Source organism: Equus przewalskii, chromosome 7, assembly GCF_037783145.1.
Source record: "Equus przewalskii isolate Varuska chromosome 7, EquPr2, whole genome shotgun sequence".
In the NCBI taxonomy this organism is placed as follows: domain Eukaryota; kingdom Metazoa; phylum Chordata; class Mammalia; order Perissodactyla; family Equidae; genus Equus; species Equus przewalskii.
In genome coordinates, this window is record NC_091837.1 from 55,629,341 (window position 1) to 55,649,658 (window position 20,318).

At 35.2% G+C, this 20,318-nt stretch overlaps 1 protein-coding gene and 1 long non-coding RNA gene across 7 annotated transcripts in view; one reads left to right on the forward strand and one right to left on the reverse strand.

The window, feature by feature from the left end:
• CCDC178 (coiled-coil domain containing 178) overlaps positions 1-20,318 on the reverse strand; it is a 394,579-nt gene that overhangs the window by 248,838 nt on the left and 125,423 nt on the right. For all 6 annotated transcript variants that reach the window (XM_008518186.2, XM_070627548.1, XM_070627547.1 and 3 more), the window contains one exon: positions 1,701-1,884. In XM_008518186.2, coding sequence (XP_008516408.2) covers positions 1,701-1,884 — 184 coding nt within the window. The remainder of the gene's footprint in view (positions 1-1,700; positions 1,885-20,318) is intronic.
• LOC139084923 (uncharacterized) lies at positions 8,325-10,318 on the forward strand. The gene is made up of 2 exons (XR_011542862.1): positions 8,325-8,369; positions 10,032-10,318. It is a non-coding gene; the product is annotated as an uncharacterized lncRNA (long non-coding RNA).

Genomic DNA, 20,318 nt, shown 5'->3' on the forward strand with positions numbered 1-20,318 from the left:
GGACTTGATGAACAATTTCTTTAATTTTTCTTGAATAAAGCCAGGGGGACACTTTGCTTTGGGTTGGCAAAGCAAGTACAGTGGAGTCACACCAAATTTGCACTTAACGTTCAAATTGTATTTTACGGCATCAGGAAAATTTAGAAAAAAAATAAACAATTCAATGCAATATCTTTCTAAACAAGTGATTGCCTCAGATTAGTGAAGGAATGTGTGTGAAGAATTGAAGGTAAGTTGTGACAGCTATGGGAAAAATATGTGAATTATATACCAAGGGTTTCCTTTCAATTGAAAAAATTAAAACACTTTAAGCGGCCAAATCATTGGATGATGTCTTCATGATATCCTCAACAACAACAAAAAATTGATGGCCACAGAGAAACACATAGTAATGAAAAATTATAGGAAATTATAAACAATATCTACTGTATTATCATATATGCTAAACTATATATATAGTGACATGTCTTATATTTTAAAAATAATTTTGAGGTTAATTTTTACTACACATAATTATTTTTAATTTTCACTTTTTTCAAATTTATTTATTTTTTGAGGCAGATAAGCCCCGAGCTAGCATCCGTCACCAATCCTCCTCTTTTTGCTGAGGAAGACTGGCCCTGAGCTAACATCTGTGCCCATCTTTCTCTTCTTTATACCTGGGCTGCCTGCCACAGCATGGCTTGACAAGCGGTGCATAGGTCCACAGCTGGGATCTGAACCAGCAAACCCCGGGCGATCAAAGCGGAACATGCCAACTTAACCACGGTGCCACTGGGCTGGCCCCTTAATTTTTAGCATACTAATTTCGTAGCATCTAAGATATAGTAACCCCAGTGAACAACCACGGGAAGAGGCACAGGCACGATACACCAAGTGAATCGAACAGCTGGACTCAATGTGAGAACAAAACCCAAGTCTCTCAGTACAGAAACATTTACTGGCAGACAATCTATGTGTTCTAAATTTGGATAGCACAAGAGAAAGTCTTCACTAAAGATAGTGCTAGTAGAGGGCTTGGACAAAGAATACAGATTCTATATTTTACAGATAATTGTGTGATTATAAGTCTTTAAGAAGAAAATATGAAAGATGGGAGAAGTGTGGATATGACGTGTTATGAAGAGAAGCAGCCTGATGAAGTGGTCCCCCTGGTGTGGTAATATGGAGTTGACTTTGCTAGTCTCTATGCCAAATGGCAGGGAGTGGCTATTCATCATAGCTCTCACTTAGGAATGGATTTGAGGCCTCTGAATAGTTGTTTCTGTGGCATTGTGGTCTACTGATTGCTTGGTGCTCTGGAATCCAATACCTTGCAGGCCTGATATAGGTACTCCCTTCTCTTGCTTTGTAAGAGAGCAAGAGCACTTCCCAGCATCTTTTCTTCCTGCCACAGGCAGGAACTATTACATAGATATTTAGAGTGAGGCTTAACCAAGTACCACTCTTCTGGTGAGTCAGGTAGTTTAAGTTCAGTAATAACAAAAAGTAGACAAAAGTGTTGATTAGCTACATTGAGTCACGTTTCTCTTCTATTCAGGCTGGGCCTCTGAGAGAAGCGATTTTCTTCTGATTTATCAGAAGGAGTAATTTTTTTGAAAATAGTATTATAGTTTAAATTAAAATATATCAATATTAAATCAATAAAATTCAGATTAATCACCATTTTTCATAACTAAGAAGAACACAGAGATACAAACCTTGAATTTTCTTCTCACTTCTGCTATTTTCTCTTCTAATTCCTCTGTTTTAAATTTGGTTAGGTGGAAAACAGTACCAATGTTATAAGCATCCTTGTATAGTTCTTTAAGAAATGTTTCATTTTTTGACTTCAGTTTTATCAAAGATTGGATTTCAGACTCAAACTGTGCTTTTTTCCTTATGCTATAAAAAATAAAGAAAAAAATTGATAGGATTATTCTAAAAGAGTATATATTGAAGTAAATATATTTAATAATTATTAAAAAAGGAAGAAGTTCATATTTTATGTTGCTGAAAGTACAAAATAACCAGATACTTAACTAAAACTTGAATACAGAAAATATGTCCCCAAATCCCATTTATTTTTCTGCTTCCCCTGTCAGCTACCCCTGTCAGGCTGTACTCAATCTCAGAAGGATAAGTGTACTGATAAGAAAAGTCTGGGGATCCCAGATGCCCAGCTTTCAAAGCATTCATTCCCTTCTATATCAATCCATCCTTTCTATTCCTATATAACATTACTACTAAGAATAAATCAAATATAAGAAAACTTCAGTCCATGAAAAAGAGAAACAACTCAACAAAAGAAAATTAATACCTAAAACAAAACTCTCAAAAAGAAAACCAATAGCTAAGGGAAAAGAGTTAAAAGGGAAAAAAAGTAAGACGTTAATATCATTACAAGATTCTCAAAGACACAAATAGTAGACTCTATGGAAAATTAACGTTATGTTTCCTGTTCAGATTAGGTATTTCCTTTGTTCCAAATATGTACCATTGAGGCACACAGTATAAGAAGAAAACACCAAAAACACACACCTACACTCACAAATGAGGTAATTATAACTGTAGAATAGAAATGGAACTGGAAAGCAATGAAGGATGGAGGCGAAGCAGCAAGAAACTGGGGGAAGGTATTCCACCAGATAGGTTACCAGGGCAAGGTTCACTGCATCATAGCAGGGGTTTGTGTGAGTTGTCATCTGGGAAAGAACCAACTCACTGATGGGGGCTATAAGTTTATAGAAAGCTAGAAGTTAGGGTATCGAGAAGAAAAGACCCAGAGACCAAGAACTCAACCAATGGGTAAAGAAGAAATCAGAAGGGAAATACAAAAAATACCTTGAAACCAATGAAAATGGAAACACAACATATCAGAACTTATAGGATACAGCAAAACAGTTCTATGGGGGAAATTTATGATGATAAATGACATTCTTAAGAAAAAAAGAAAGATTTCAAATAAACCAACTAACTTTACACCTGAAGGAACTACAAAAAATGTTAGCAGAAGGGAATGAACAACAATCAGAGCAGAAACAAGTGAAATAAACCAAAAAAACCAAGAAAGGATCAACAGACAGAGGTGGTTTTTAAAAGATAAACAAAATTGGCAAAACTTTAGCTACAGTAACTAAACAAAAGGACAAATAAAACTGGAAATGAAAGGGACCACATTACAACTGATGCCATAGAAATACAGATGATCAAAGAGACTACTATGAGTTATTACATGCCAACAAATTGGACAACCTAGAAGAAATGGATGCTTTCCTAGAAATATACAACCTTGTACCAAGACTGAATCATGAAGAAATAGAAAATCCAAACAAACCAGTAATGCATAAGGAAGTTAAATCAGTAATCAAAACTCTCAATGAGAAAAGCCTATAACCTGATGGCCTTACTGGTGAATTCTACCAAACATTTAAAGAATTAACATCAATGCTTCTCAAACTCTTCCAAAAAGTTGAAGGGGAGAGAACACTTCCAAACTCATTTAATGAGGCCAATACTACCTTGATACTGAAGCCAGGCAAGGACACTACAAGAAAAGAAAATTACAGCCCAATATCCCTGATGAACGTAGATGCAAAAACCTTCAACAAAATCCTAGCAATCAGAATTCAACAGCATGTTGAAAGGATCATATACCATGATCAGGTGGGATTAATCCTTGGGATGCTAGGAAGTTCAAATATGCAAATCAATAAATGTGATACACCACTTTAACAGAATTAAGAATAAAATCCTATGATCATCACCATAGATGTAGAAAAAGCATTTGACAAAATTCAACATCTATTTATGATAAAAACTCTTAACAGAGTGGGTACAAAGGGAAAGCACCTCAACGTAATAAAGGCTGTATATGACAAGCCCACAGCTCAAAGCATACTCAGTCTCAATGGTGAAAAGCTGAAGGATAGCCACACGCAAAAGAATGAAACTGGACCTCTATCTTATACCACTCACAAAAATTAACTTGAAATAGATTGAAGACAAACGTAAGAACTAAAACCATAAAACTCTTAGAAGAAAACATAATCTCCTTGGCATTGGTCATGGCAATTATTTTTTGCATATGACACTGAAAGCATATGAGACAAACGCAAAAATCAACAAGTGGGACTACATAAAACTAAAAAGCTTCTGTGTAGCAAAAGAAATAATCAATAAACGGAAAAGGCAACCTACAGAATGAGAGAAATATTTGCAAACCATTTATGTGATAAAGGGTTAATATCCAAAGTATATAAAGAACTTATATAACTCAATAGGTAAAAACCAAATAACCCAATTAAAAAATGGGTAAAGGACCCAAATAGACATTTTCCTAAAGAATACATACAAATGGCCAAGAAGTACATGACAAGGTGTTCAACATCACTAATCACCAAGGAAATACAAATCAAAAACACAGTGAGGTATCACCTCTTACCAGTTAGGATGGCTTTCATCAAAAAGACAGAAGGTAGAAAATGCTCGCTGGGATGTAGAGAAAAGGGAACATTTGTACACTGTTGGTCGGGATGTAGATTAATACAGGCATTATGAGACACAGTATAGAGATTCCTCAAAAAATTAAAAACAGAACTGCCATATGAACCAGGATTTCCACTTCTGGGTATATATCTAAGGAAACAAAATCAGTTTTTCAAAGAGATATCTGCACTTTTATAGTGTAATGTTCATTGCAGCACTATTCACAGTAGCCAAGATATAGAAACAATCTAAGTGTCTGTCAGTGGATGAATGGATAAACAAAAAATATATAATGGATGTATTATTATATTATTGTATATATATTTGGAAAATATATGTGTGTGTATATATAAAATGAAATATTATTCAGCCATGAGAAAGAAGGAAATCCTGTCATTTGCAACAAGATGGATGAACTAAGAGGACATTATGCCAAGTGAAATAAGCCAGACAGAGAAAGATGAATGCTATATGATCTCACTTAGATGTGTAATTCTAAAAAAACCCTCAAATTCATAGAAACTGAGAGTAGAAGGGTGGTTGTCAAGGGCAGAGATATGGTGGAAATGGGGGAGATAGTGGTCACAGGTACAAGCCTTCAGTTATAAGATGAATAAGCTCTGAGGATCTAATGTACAGTTTAATAATAGTCTGTTGCTTACTTTGAATTTGCTAAGAGCGTAGATCATAAGCATAGTCACCTCAAAAAGAAAAAAAAAGTAAGCGAGGTGATTGATGTGTGGTAATTATTTTACAAGTATATATCTCTCAAATCATCACATTTTACACTTTAAATATAGACAATTTTATTTGCCAATTATACCTCGATAAAGCTGAATAATTTTAATAGAGAAGTGGTATGTGTAACGAAATTTTATCTGAAACATTTCCAGTACTGAAAACCATTTTGGTTTCCATTGAAAAGTCTACTTAGTGCAAAACTGGATATATGACACACATAGAAACACACACACCTAGACAAAGAATTGTGAAATTTCAGAACTCTGAAACAGAAAGGGAAATTTCTAAAGTTCTCCGAGAGAAATACAGGTTTGTTGTTATGTGTCATCAAGTCAGCTCCAACTCCTGGTGACTCTACAAATGAGTGATGTCCACAGGGTCCTGTCCTCAACAGCCCTACTCAGCTACTGCAGACTCATGCCTATGGCTTCCTTTATGGACTCAATCCATTTCATATTTGGTCTTCCTCTTCTCCTGCAGCCTTCTACATTTCCCAGCATTATTGTCTTTTCCAACAAATCCTGCCTTCTCTTGATGTGCCCAAAGTAGGACAGTCTCAGTTTTGTCATTTTTGCCTCCAGTGATTTTCAGGGTTAATTTGTTCTGGGACCCATTTGTTCTTCTTTCTGGCAATCCAGGTCATCCGTAGAGCCCTCTTCCGACACCATATTTCAAATGAAATATTATTTCCTGTCAGCTTTCTTCCCTGTCCAGCTCTCACACCCCAACATAGTAATCAGGAACACGAGGGTGTACATAATCTTAGCCTTGGCCTCTAATGACACTTCCTCACACTTGATGATCTTCCCTAATGCTTCCAGTGCTGCCTCTCCAAGTCTCAGTCTTCTCTTGATTTCTTGGCTGCAGTCTCCATTTAAATTGATGACTGAACACAGGTGAACAAAATCTTTAGCAATTTCAATGTCTTCATTACCTATGTTAAAGTTGTGTAGTTCTGTAGCCATGATCTTTGTCTTCTTGATGTACAAATACCATCCTGCTGGGGCACTTTCTTCTTTCACTTTCGTCAGAAGTTGTTTCAAGTTACTGCTGCTTTCTGCCCATAAGATGGTGTCATCTGCATATTTGTCTGACAACCTTGCCTACAGAAAGCCATTCTTTCCCTCCATGTTCTGTCCTGACAGTGGCTTCTTGTCTGCAATATAGGTTACACAGCAGAACAATCAAGTGCTGAAGCATGCTCATTTCTTTCAGAGCAGCCCATAGCTTTTCATGATCCACTCAATCAAAGGCTATACTCTCATCTATAAGACACTGACTAACCTTCTTCTGAAATTCTTTGGAGCACTCCAGTAGCCACTGAATAATCACAATTAGATCTCATGTGCCTCTCCCTTTTCAAAATCCAGCTTGGACATCAGACATCTCTTGCTCCATGTAAGGTAAGAGCCTTTGTTGCAGCACCTTGAGCATCACTTTACTTGCATGGGAAATTAGAGCAATGGTCCTATAGTCACTGCACTCCTTGGCATCTCGTTTCTTGGGGATTGGAGTATATATTGAGTTTTTCCAGTCTGTAGACCATTGTTTTGTATCCTATATTTGTTGTCACATTCTTGTTAGGATTTTGGCAGATTCAATCTCTGTGCCTTGAAATAATTCTATCAATACCCATCTGCCCCTGGTGACTTCTCTCTTCCCAGAACTTTCAAGGCAGCTTTCACTTCACTTTCTAAAATTACAGATTCTTCCTCAGAGGAATAGTGTTCAAGGGAATCAGGGAATCTGTCATCCTTTGGTCTCTTCTGCAAAGATCTTCAGTATACTGTTTCCACCTTCCCTTTATTTTCTCCTGATTATATAGTGTGCCTTCCTGTTGGACCCTCAGCACTCCTAGTCTAGGTTTAAACTTAAAAACAGATTACCTACAAAGAAATGACATCTAAATGCCATCAGATGTCTTATCAAGCAAAACTAAATGAAAGATGGATATGTTTAGAGATCTAATGTACAGCATAATCACTACAGTTAATATTATACTAAATGCTGGAAATTTGCTAAAAGAGTAGATTTCAGGTGTTCTCATCACACATACAAAAAAAGATAACTATGGGAGGAGATATGCTAATTAGCTAGACTGTAGTAATCGTTTCATTACGTATATCAAATCATCATGATATAGACCTTAAGTATATACAATTTTAAAAATTCTAAATGAAAGAAAACAATGAAAAACACCTTTAAATTAATGAGAAAAATTGACTTTGGATCTAGAGTATAGTATGTTGAAAATATCCTTGTTTGAATGAGTTGAATAGAAAACGAAATGTGAGTTCATGAAAACAGCAATTTTTTTTAATAACATTTGCTATAAAGAATAGACAGGCAGAGTTGGGATGGAGGCCTCTGTTTTATCATCTCTTTGCTTCTTTTCTAAGATGAGCAATATTATGCAATGTTCATGTTCTATTACAGTAGAGAGAAATGACAATGATTCATGGGAAAGAGGAGATAATTCTAGATGCAAAGCCTCTGAGTGGCATGGCAAAGAGAGAATGGCATCTACTTGGCAAGTGCATGGGTAATGGACACTCTTCCAGAGGAGCAGCTTCTGTTAGTATATTGTAGCAGAGAGGAAGACAGCATATATGAAGACAGATGCAAATCATCTGCTAAATAAAAGAGTTAATTCTCATTTGATTGCATCTATGTTCTCTATGAACTATATGGGAAGATTATTAGCTTAAGATGAGAGTGATGTGGCTATGAGGATTAAAAAGAGTGAGAAGATATGAAACAGTCCTCAGAAAAACTGAATTGTCTAAAAATTTCTCAGCAGTGCTCAATGTCACATGAGATTCATAATCACAGAATTTAAGTTCTACTCAGTAGCAAATTTATTGCAATACAAATGAAGCTTAAATATGAGAGTCTCTAATGGACCTCAACCCCTTGTAAGCTCCTTTGAGTGTCCTTAACAGTGTTTTCACATGATCATACATATTTACAATGTTTACAAAAATAAGATATTTTAACCACAATTTATTAAGACCATTTTCTTTTTCTAACATAATGTATCCTCTCTCAAGTGACATTGGAATGTCTGTGGACATTCTGTATTCATAATCTTGTATTCTTTCTTAATAAAGAGACCTCACATTCTATAACTTTAGGGCCTACCAAACCAGGATCAACACATGGTGAGATTAATCAGCACAGTCGTGTTTTACTTTAGCCACATTCAACTGTTAGGATCCTGGTTTAGTCCAACGATAGGGCTTTTCAAGTCATATAAAGAAGGTTTTGCAGGTTATTTAAATGAATGCCTATTTGGATAAAATAAAAAAAGTTTTAGTAAGAAAGGAAGAAAAGACAAGAAAGTGGGATAAACAAATGTGATAGGGATGATAGATTGGTCATCTTCAAGTGTCAAATAGGGGGTCGGCCCTGTGGCGGAGTGGTTAAGTTCGCGCACTCTGCTTCGTTGGCCCAGGGTTTCACTAGTTTGGATCCTGAGCATGGACATGGCACCGGTGTCAGGCTATGTTGAGGCGGCATCCCACATGCCACAACTAGAAGGACCCACAACTAAAATATACAGCTATGTACTGGGGGGAGTTGAGGAGAAAAAGAGGAAAAAGAAGTGTCAAATAATTGTTGGAGTGAGGGTACTAGTAGAGCAAGTAAGCTGGAAAGAGAGGTGTTGGTTGTCAGAGAATACATTCTTAAAATTGAGATCAGGAGGTGATTCCATTATTGAAAATGACAAGATGTAGCGTAAAGCTATAAGAGAGGGTAGGTGGTGTGAGATGAAAGATGGTTGGGAATATGGAGGTCTAAGAACTGAGAAGCCAAGATCTTGCATGTACTGAATACAGATAAAATTCAGGTTTTGATTGCCTCTGCAGAGGGAGAGAATAGAAATGGGATGGATGATTTATTTGTAACTTTTTTTTAATGATTTCTTTTTTTTGGTGAGGAAGATTGGCCCTGAGCTAACATCTGTTGCCAATCTTCCTCTTTTCTTTTTCCCTCCCCAAAGCCCTAGTAAATAGTTGTATATCCTAATTGCAAGTCATCTTAGTTCTTCTATGTGGGATGCTGCCACAGCCTGGCCTGATGAGCGGTGTGTAGGTCCACACCCAGGATCCAAACCAGCGAACCCCAGGCCACTGAAGCAGATTGTGCAAACTTAACCACTCAGCTACAGGGCTGGCCCTTATTTGTAATATTTTAATTCTTTTTAAAAAGTCTAAAGTAGGTTAACATATTGGTAAGTAGTTAATTTTGAATGGTGCATATATCTTTTCTCTTTTAATATCTGAAAAATTAAAAAAACAAAAGCAAAATAGTTTAAGACTAGCCATTCAAAAGTTTGCTGTTAAATGCTGAAAAAATCACATTCTATACTCCTATGAATTAACTCAAATTAATAGCATGGTAAAATGTAGCTAAATAAGTATGAAAAACACAGTGCCCTGTGGATTCATTCTAAGTATTCCAGGCTACTTAACAACTTCAAATAATATTATAATTGCTATTTTTACAAATAAATCATCATCTGTTAACTCTTGATAAACACATTTCATAAAATATAGCACTCTGTCTCTATGGTATTCAATAGTCTTTTTGCTCATTTCCCGTGATTATCAACCCCATCTCTGGATCACTGCAGTTACAGCAGCATTGTCTTGCTTGAAGTACAGTAGAGCATTAGAAGTAGATGTTCAGAATATTTTATAGAGCTTGAATGTAAGAAAATGGCTATATAGAAATTCATACCACACAGTTAACTTCAAGCAGACTAAATCCAAATTAATCAATTTCAATCATCTTAAACAAGTTCATTTTTCTTGACTTAGGTTCCTGAAGCCTGTCTATCATTTGAATAAACAATCAAGTGAAATTGCTTGCTCAAGTCAAATATCCCAAATGTAAAGAGCCCATTTCTATTGGATGCTGGCTTATTTGGAAGACAAAATTTTCAAATTATGCACTGTTACTACAAGATAAACAATCATATATCATCATCATTACTAAAGGGTCTTGCAAATATTTGTATGCACAGAGTACTGAGCAAAGTCTTTAACAAAAATGACATCTATCTTATAATGTTGTCGTTTTTAAAATAAACTATATATGAACAATAGATCACATACTGAATTAATTATGTAACTTATTCAAATAGTATAACAGTTGTAAATAGAATCAAATGGTGAGATGGTATTCTAGTGGCAACCTAGTGTATAGAACAGTCCAAATTTGTGGAAGTTTCCTTGGGGTATTCGCTAGATGTATGACTCAGTGATTTGCTTTTAAAAAAAATTTTTTTTATTATTAATTTTGGACTTAAGGGGAAATCCCCTTTGGACTTAAGGGGAAAGTGATTCAGGTAAGTGGTAGAATAAAAAAGAAAAAAGAAAGGAGAGAGTTAAAAAGAATAGAGTTCTTTTGAGAAAAGCAATTTGGCTATGGCCAAATATAGAGATGGAGAATTGAATGAAGCAATAAGCTTTTGCCAGTTTTTTGAAGTAGTTAGTAAATGTCATGTCACATTCTTCTGTAACGTGTTAGAATTAGGAGCCAAGATTTGCCAATGGAGTTGGTTAGGCAGAGTCGCTAGCTGGAAAGAACATACATTTTGGAGTTAGACCTATGTTCAAATCTGACTGTTCCTTATGCAACTGAGGGGATGGTTTCATACATAATTTCCTTATCTGTAAAATTTGCTTACTAGTACCTGACATCAAGGTGTTACAAAGATTAAATCTAAATAAATCGAGGATAATATATACATTGTGCTTACACACATTGAATAACTCATGGAATGGATTTAAGAAATAGTATTTCGTTAATTAAAAGGAATGTAACAGCATATATCTCCATTACAGTACTATCTGGTTTAATAATATTGTAGACAATGAAAGAAAAAAAGACAAATATAAAAGGTAAATAACCATATTATTGCTTTGGGGCAGAGAGAAACCTCAAATAGTTGTGATATCAAAACAGAGAGAGAATAGGAGCACAGAGACACTGAAACAAAGAAGGAAATATGGATATCCAAGTTTTATATTCAGCTTTCATTAGTTCATTGTGTCATTTATTTAACACCTGTTGAGAAAAACGCAGGCCCGCACAGACACAGACACAGACACACACAATGCCTGCAGGCAAGGAGCTCAGCTGAGAGGAAACAGCAAATAAGCAAAGCAACAATAACCGTCCATAGAGTGACGAGTGCTAGGAGAGAAGTGTATGGAAGGAGGGAGGGGTACTTAAGCGGATACTTGTTGAGCATTGATTGCATGTCAAGTGCTGTGCTAGGTAACTGGGATACAAAGATGAATTGAAACGAAAGTTCCCATTTTATACTCTCAGGAAGGAGAAAGATATGAAAACATATTCCTGTGTGATCATAAACACAATAATGGAAGAAGCAGAAACAGCACTTAATACCACCTTGGTTCGTGGCTAGTGGTAAATAAGTTATTGACACGGGAAGCATCTGGGAAGAGCTTTTGTCTGAGCTATTGTATGAATGATCAACTAGTCACATTTAAAAAAAAAAAAAGCCAGAAGAAGAAGAGGAGGAGGAGGGGAAGGAGGATGTGAAGGATGGGGAAGAGGAAAGAAATTTCAATCAGAGGAATACCAGAGACAAAGACTAAAGCTTAAAACAATACGAGTTTGGATATTCAAGCATTTTAATAGGCTAGAACATAAAGATCGTGGAAGGGAGTAGTAAGAAATGCATCTGAAGTTGTGTAGGTGACAAATTACCATGTCTAATCTATCAGTCTGAGAGCTTTATCCTATAGTTGGTAGGGAATCTCTGAAACTTTTTTAAGCTCCTGAAAGTAAATAAAAACTCATCTTTGTAGATAATTGCGCCAGTGATGCTGTATATGCTGGATCTGAGAGCTCAGAACTTGAAGTGAGGTAGACCTGTTTTAATATACCAATTAAGAGACAAGCATGACCTGGTTTATTTCATTGGTAACTGAAACAGACAGAAATGAAAGAACCTGTTGGAGAGACCTTTAAAAGACAGACAATAGAAACTGGAAAGATGCTGGCTGTAAGTGGGTAGAGAGGGATATAGGATGATGCCTGAAATGAGTAACTCGGTGGGTAATGGTGTCAAAAAGTGATGTTGAGCAAGAGAGTGGATATTCAAAATGATACTATCAGGAGAAATAAAGGATATGGTTAGAAATTAAAAAGTAAAGTAACAATATGATACACATTAATGAGAGTAGATAAAATTCCCTGGATAGGGAGTAGATCAAGGGTGTAAATGGGCTGTAGTTAGAACCCTGAGCTAATCCAGCAGGGGACAAGCAGAGATAAATGGGCCACTCTAGCACCTTAGAAAGAATAGCTTCAGAGAGTTGAAGGGAAAACTAACAAAGTGGCATTCTGAAGCTCAAAAAGGGATAGCATCAGAGAAGGTACAGACACAAATGCTTGGGTCACATGGGGAAAAAAAGGCATGCAATAAGACTAAAAAATATCCAGCTGGTGTAGGAAAGGAGTGTTTGTTTGTTTGTTTGTTTTTACTTAAGTAAGATAAATTTTGGTAGCGTGGGAGTTTCAGAAGCCAGACTGCTGTGTGCCAAAAAGTGATTAAAAGTTAAGAAAACATTGCTAATAATCTCGCAAATATTGCTGATTATGTGAAAATTTTAATAACAACGGAAGGGAAATACCGTGTGATTGCCAAAGATACAAACAGGATGAAGGCAAGCCTTTCATTTTAGGTTGGAAGAGGGTTAATGATGAATATAAGCTTAAGGAAAAAAGTAATGAATGAAGATGTCAAAACTGGAAGAGATAAGAATAAAACTATGTTCTGAAAAGGGCAAAGGGGTTAAGATCAAGAGCACAGACAGAGGTGCTGGCCTTGACCTGGAGCACCATTTTCCCCTTGAATTTAAAGATATAGGAAAGCAGTTTGCAGATATTGTTATTGTAAAATACATTGATTTGACAAAAACATGTCATGTCTTCAGTTTCTCCTTCCAATATGAGTAAGCTACAGTATTAACACATTAAAGTTTTCTTTCTGAGTTTATATTGTTTGGGATTTATTGTGATTGCTGAATCTAAGGATTCATACTTTAAAGAATTACGAACTGTTATCTGCCATTATCTTTTTGAATATTGCCTTCTCATTCACTCTGTTATTTCTCACTCTATTCTCCATAGCTCTTAATATTTCTTCCATATTTTTTGGTCTCTTTTTCTCTCCTTGCTGCATTCTGGATTTCTCTTTATGTTTTCAAGCGCATTGATTTTTTTTTTTCCCAGCTGTATTTTCTATTTAATTAATAAAATCTTTAATTGAAACGAATCCAGTTTTAATTTTTACAAGTTTTGGTGAGTTCTTTTTCAAATCTGCCTGAACTGTTTCGACAGTATTCTATTAGTCTGTTTTCTTCCCTTTAACCATTTTAAACCTACTTCCACAGCTTTAATCTAATAATTCTATTATTTGAAATTATTGGGGGGTTAAACATACCGCTGGTTATTACTGATAATTCTTATTCATGTTGGATTTTTCCTTATTGTTTTGTAATTTTGGGAGCTCCTTTTTAAAAGCCTTACTTTATCTGAGAGAATCCCATGTGGCCTCAGTCAATTTATTTCTCTAAAGAATATTTATCAAAGTAGCATCAATTTTTTTTTAATAATTATTTCTTGGTTAGGGTCTTCCAAGATCACACAGATGGCGCAAATGAAAACATTAAACCAGTGTGAAAAGGAGCCAGATTGGGAGTGTTCTCACTTGTTTTTTCCTCACCCAGGTCCCAAGTTAGACAGACACACTTTCTTCTCTCTGCTTTTGCTTGTAGGTATATTTGTTCTGCTTTACGGATTTGAATGCCCTTACTTTATCAGCTCCCTCACTTTTGCACAGATCCAGGGCCCCAGGCCTATGCTGGAAGACACTAAAACTTAATTCCCCTGTTTACCAAGATCAGAAAGGCCACTCCTCCATCCTTACTTTCAGAGAAGCCAAATATCAGCTAAAGTTTAGCTTGTAGTTGGTCACTTACTTTCTTTGCATTGGCCCCTGGGGACTTCTTTTACTTTCCCACGAGCATGGCACTGCATTTAAAGAATGTATGTCCTTTTATGCTCCATTTACAAGTGTTTTGTAGCAAAAGACCTTTCACATTCTCTATTATCAACATTGCAGGAAAAGTAAATTCTCATTCCTTATCTGTCTACATTCTCATTTTAGACACTCATCCTGGCCCAGTGTTTAATTTTATGACTCCAAATTTGCATCCAGTGTCCTCCTCATCTCTGTGCTATGGACCTATGTATCTAATTTTTACTTCTCATTTCCATTTGAAGAACTAGTAAGATTCTGAAATTTAATATGGCCCAAAAAGACACACTTACATCTTCTTCTCCAAAATCCCCCTCATACCTTCAACAAGCCCTTGTTATCTCAGCAAGTAGCCTGACTATTCATCTTTTCCTCACATCTTATACGATAGCTATCAAAAGGTCCCATTGGCGCTCCCTCCCAAATATATCTGAAAATTAGCTATTTATTACCATTTCTAATGCAAAAAACCTTGACCTATATCATTATTATAATTTTTTTCAATTACCAAAAAAGTCATCCTTCTTTTTCTTTTGTTTTTTTTCTGAGGAAGATTTGCCCTGAGCTAACATCTGTGCCAATCTTCCTCTATTTTGTATGTAGTTCGCTGCTACAGCATGGCTGCCCACAGGTGGCGTAGGTTTGCCCCTGGGAACTGAACCCAGGCTGGTGAAGCAGAGTGTGCCAACTTAACCACTAGACCACGGGGCCAACCCAACCCATCCTTCTTATATGCACCAAAATTCATCCTTCACTAAGCTGCCCAACAGATCTTTCTAAAATGTAAGATCCTTTAAATAGATCAAATGCTTTAATCCCTATGCCTTTATCACAGCCCACTTGTGAACTTGTAGTATTCAAGCCCTGTCTGCCTTACCAACGTTTGTCTCTCTGAATTACCCTACTCACACACAATTTTCCAGAAATGCTGGTCTCCATTCTGTTTTCACAACACATAGAATTTTTATCCATCACGGCGCTTTTGTATATTCTATTCCTTCTGCTTGGCCTGTTCTTCCCCAGACCAGCTCAAGGCGGATTCGTCCTCTTCAGTCAGGGCTCAGTTCAATTCAAATGCTGCCTTCTTAGACAGAGGTGTCTCTGCATGTCCTTGCCAAAGCAGAGCTCCCAATACTTCCCTGAGCATGTCACTCTAGCACATTACCCAACTTCATCTGCCTTACAAAAGTATCAGTAACTGAATTAAAAAAAAAATTTTTCACACTTATTATATATTTGAGAGAATGTAAATTTAAATGCTATCCTGGCACTTAAAACAGTATTTAGCATATAATGGATGCTCAAGACATAGATGCACACAGACATGCACACACACACACAAACACACACACACACACACAAACATATATTTGCTTTTTTAGGTCTAATTTTTCTTTAAATATAAACCTTGATCATAAAGTTAAAGCTATAATTATAAGCATAGATTATAATATTTATAAGCATAAAGTTATATTAGTCTATTAGTCATAATTATAAAATTACTCTTTGCATAAAGTAAAAATAAAGATATAAGAAGCTATTTCTGAGATTAACCACTAAATGATAAAAAACACTGACCTTTATATTATTTTCTGTATCTCACATAATGTAACATTTTATACTGTACTAAAAATGAATATTTTCTACCAAAAACAATATTCAACAAATATTTAATACACTTCAAGAGTATGTTAGGTACTAGATTAGTCCTTGAGGACCCAAAAATGGGGGCAAATATACATAGGTCCTACCCACAAGTAGTTATAAGGTAGTGGGCATGCAGCCAGGCAAGAAGCGTGCATTTAATCTTTTCTATTTTATGTGTAACGTCACTAAGGCTATATTATTTCTAAGAGAAAAAATAAATCTGAGATCTTCATAGAAGGCAGAATACTTATAGGAAATCACAGAAGTGAACAGGAGAAAAATCACAGGTAAGCATAGTCACAAATGGCTGAAATGAGCTGCAGTTCCAGAATCTCCTGCTCGCTAAAGCCTTTCCTGCCTTCCTTATCATATTTACTAGGCTGTTAAGAAAATATAGCTTCTATAATATTTGTTTGTTTCCTTGGGATCTCACTGAAGGCAGGGACTTTCCCATAATATATATATATATATTCCAGTTTTAGCACCCTCCTTATATCTGCATGTACTGTGAATTCAATAAAACATTAATAAATTGTTGAATACATTTTGTGTTGGACTAAATTAACAATTTAAGTAATTTAATGTCTGTTTTTGACGGTAACATCTTATTGAAGTAGAACCTTTATACAGAAGAGTATGCAAATCAAAGAATACAGCTTATTACATTTTCGCCGTAAATGTACCAGTAACATCCTCACTCAGATAAAAAAAAATTGAACACTGCCAGCAGAAGCTCCTAGTGTGTGCTCTCCCAGTCACTACCACCCAGTAGGGGCTGCAATCCTGACTGCTATCACCATCATAACGTTTTGTTTGCTTTTGAACAGGATCATACAGGACTTACTGTTATTGTGTCTTCTTTTGCTCAGTATTATGATTACGAGATTCATCAAAGTTGTTCTATGTAGCTGAAATCTGTTCATTCTCACTGCACACTGTGTACGAATATGTCACATTTTACTTATCCATTCTACTTTACATTCATTTAAGTATTTTCCAGTTTGTGGCTATTAAAATAATGCTGCTATAAACTTTCCTGTAAGTGATTTTGATGAACATGTGTATGATCTACCATTGGGTATATACCTAGGAGTGGAATGTATTTAACTGATTAGTAGATAGTACTAAAACATTTTCTACAAAATTGCACTCCCACTGACAGGCTGTGGGAGTTCCAGTTGCTCCACCCTCCTAGAACCTCAAGCATCAACAATCTGTATTTTAGCCATTCTGATGAATGTGTGGTGGTGTTTCATTGCTGTTTTAGTTTACATTCTCTGAGAAATCAAGCACCTTTTCATTATTATTGTACATTTGGATATCCTCTTTCATGAAGTGGCCATTCAAGTCTTTTGCCCCCTTTTCTTGGATTGTTTCGTAATTATTTTTATTATATTATTATTTTATGTAGTTATATTTATTTTTTTACTTATTATGTATTTATTTTATTATTAATTTTAATATTGATTTAGTGCTGTATTGATTTATCTCCTCAGATATAGGCATTACTTATATGTTTTATCAGTCTGTGTTTTGTCTTTTACTAACTTAATAGAGTCCTTATTCACTATTTTTTTAAAAACTCATGATGCTATTTTTCTGTTTAAGAAAACTTGGCCTTACCCATATTTAGTAAGATATTTTCCTATATTTTCTGTTAGACTTTTTACTGTTTTAACTTTCACTTTTACAACTATCCTCTATAAAAATTGATATTTGCATGTGGTGATGAGTAGGGGTAAGCACTTATTGTTTTCATATGGCTATTAGAAGGCCACTCATTCTTCACTGTGCTGCAGTGGGACATTTGCCACAAATCAAGTGAGGGTAGATGTATGAGCCTGATTCTGGACACTCGAGTCCGTCCCACTGGTCTATTCATCTGTCCTTGAACCAACAGCAAGTCATCTTACATACTGAGCTTTATTATAATTTTTGAAAAAGGGTGAGTTCTCAAGTTTAGTTCTTCTTCAATATTATTTTGAATATTTTGCTTCTTTGATTTTTCATGTCATTTTAGAAACAGCTTTTCAGTTTACACGTACACACACATGCACACAAACACAAAATATGCTGAGAATTTGTTTGGGATTTGCATGAACATCTTCACAATACTGTGTTTTGATTCATGGCCAAGATATGCTCCCCTCATTGATTTGCATCTTCTTTAATTTGTCTCAAAAATATTTTGTAGTCTTCTGTGTAGAGTTATTATAGATCTTCTTGATAGATTTAGTCTAAGGATTTCATGTTTTAAAATTGTATTATAAGGTATCTTTTATAATTTTATTTCTAATTAATTGCTGTTAGTATTTAGTAATGTTTTAATTATCTAGCTATCTATACTTTAGCCAATACTAAAGTTTAATAATTAAATAATATTTTCATTCTAAAATATATTTTAGAGCTGTTTATCACTGTGAATCATTATTTTAAAATTATTTTGGTTAGTTTCACCTGATTACCATTTTATTAAATTTTAAAATAATATTACATTAAGAGTTTAGTTATAATCACAATAAAATTTTTAATTTTGGTTAGAACTTGACTTTTCCTCATTATTGGATTACATTAAAAAATGTGATATGTCCTCCATTTATCCACTTAAAAAATATGTTTCTTCAAGACTTACTATAAAGCTATAGTAATCAAGATGGGGTATTAGTGAAAAGATAGACACATAGATCAATACAACAGCCCAAGAAAAGACCCACAGAAATACAGTCAAATGATCTTTGACAAAGAGGCAAAGGCAATAAGTGGAGTAAAGATCGTCTTTTCAACAAAAGGTGCTGAATCAAATGGACTTCGACATGCAAAAAAATGAAGGTAGACACAAACCTTACACCTTTCACAAAAATGAATTCAAAATGGATCATAGACCAAAATGCAAAACTATAGAACTAGAAGGTAACATAGGAGAAAATCTAGATGACCTTGGGTATGGTGATGACTTCTTAGTTATAATACCAAAGGCACAATCCATGAAAGAAATAATGGATAAGCCGGACTTCATTAAAATTAAAACCTTTTCTCCTGCAAAAGTCAATGTCAACAGAATGGGAAGATAAGCCACAAACTGGAAGAAAATATTTGTGAAAGGCACATCTGATAAAGGGCTGTTATCCAAAATATTCAAAGAACTTTGAAAACTCAACAGTAAGAAAACAAACAACCCAATTGAAAAACAGATCAAAGACACCTCACCAAAGAAGATATACAATGGTAAATAAGCATATGAGAAGACGCTCCAAATCATATGTCATCAGGGAAATGCAAGTTAAAACAACGAGATATTACTACACACCTATTAGAATGGCCAAAATCCTCAACACTGACAACAACCAATACTGGCTAGGATGTCGATCAACAGGAACTCTCACTCTCTGCTGGTAGGAATGCAAAATAGTACTGTCATTTTGTAAGACAGTTTGGCAGTTTCCTACAAACCTAAACATTCTTATCATGTGATCTAGCAAATGTGTTCTTTGGTATTTACGCAAAGGAGTTGAAAGCTTACCTCCACACAAAAACCTGCTCATGTATATTTATAGCAGCTTTATTTGTAATTGCCAAAACTTGGAAGCAACCAAGATGCACTTCAGTAGGTGAATGGATAAAATAAACTGTGGTACATCCAGACAATGAAATATTATTCAGTACTAAAAAGAAATGAGCTATCAAGCCATGAAAAACATGGAAGAAACTTAAATGCATATTACTAAGCGAAAGAAGCCAATCTGAAAGCCTACACGCTATATGGTTCCAACTACATGACATTCTGGAACAGGCAAAACTATTGAGATAGTAAAAAGATTGGTGATTGACAGAGTTTGGGGCATGGGAAAGGGGAACCAGTAGACAGAGCACAGAGATTTTTAGGGCAGTGAAAATACTCTGTATGATAGCATTATGGTGTATGCATGTCATTATACATTTGTCTAAACCCATAGAATGTATAACACCAAGAGTGAACTCTAATGTAAACTATAGACTCTGGGTGACTATCATGCGTCAACGTAGGTTCATCAATTGTAACAAATGTATCACTCTGGTAAGGGATGTTGATAATAGCAGAGGATATATATGTGAAAGGTCAAGGAATATGTGGGAAATCTCTGTACCTTCCCCTCAATTTTTTTGTGAACCTAACTGCTCTTAAAAAATAAAAAGTCTTAATAAAAACCTATCACTTTGTATACGTTACATATACACATTTTCATTTGTCAAGTATACTTCAATAAAGCTGGAAAAATATTTTAGAAAATAAATAATAAAATAAATATTAAGAATTTCAATCATATTTGGTCTTTTCTTCATAGAAGCTTCCATTTGGTATTTATATCTTTTTAGTTGAATTTACGTTTCATTCTCTAACAAA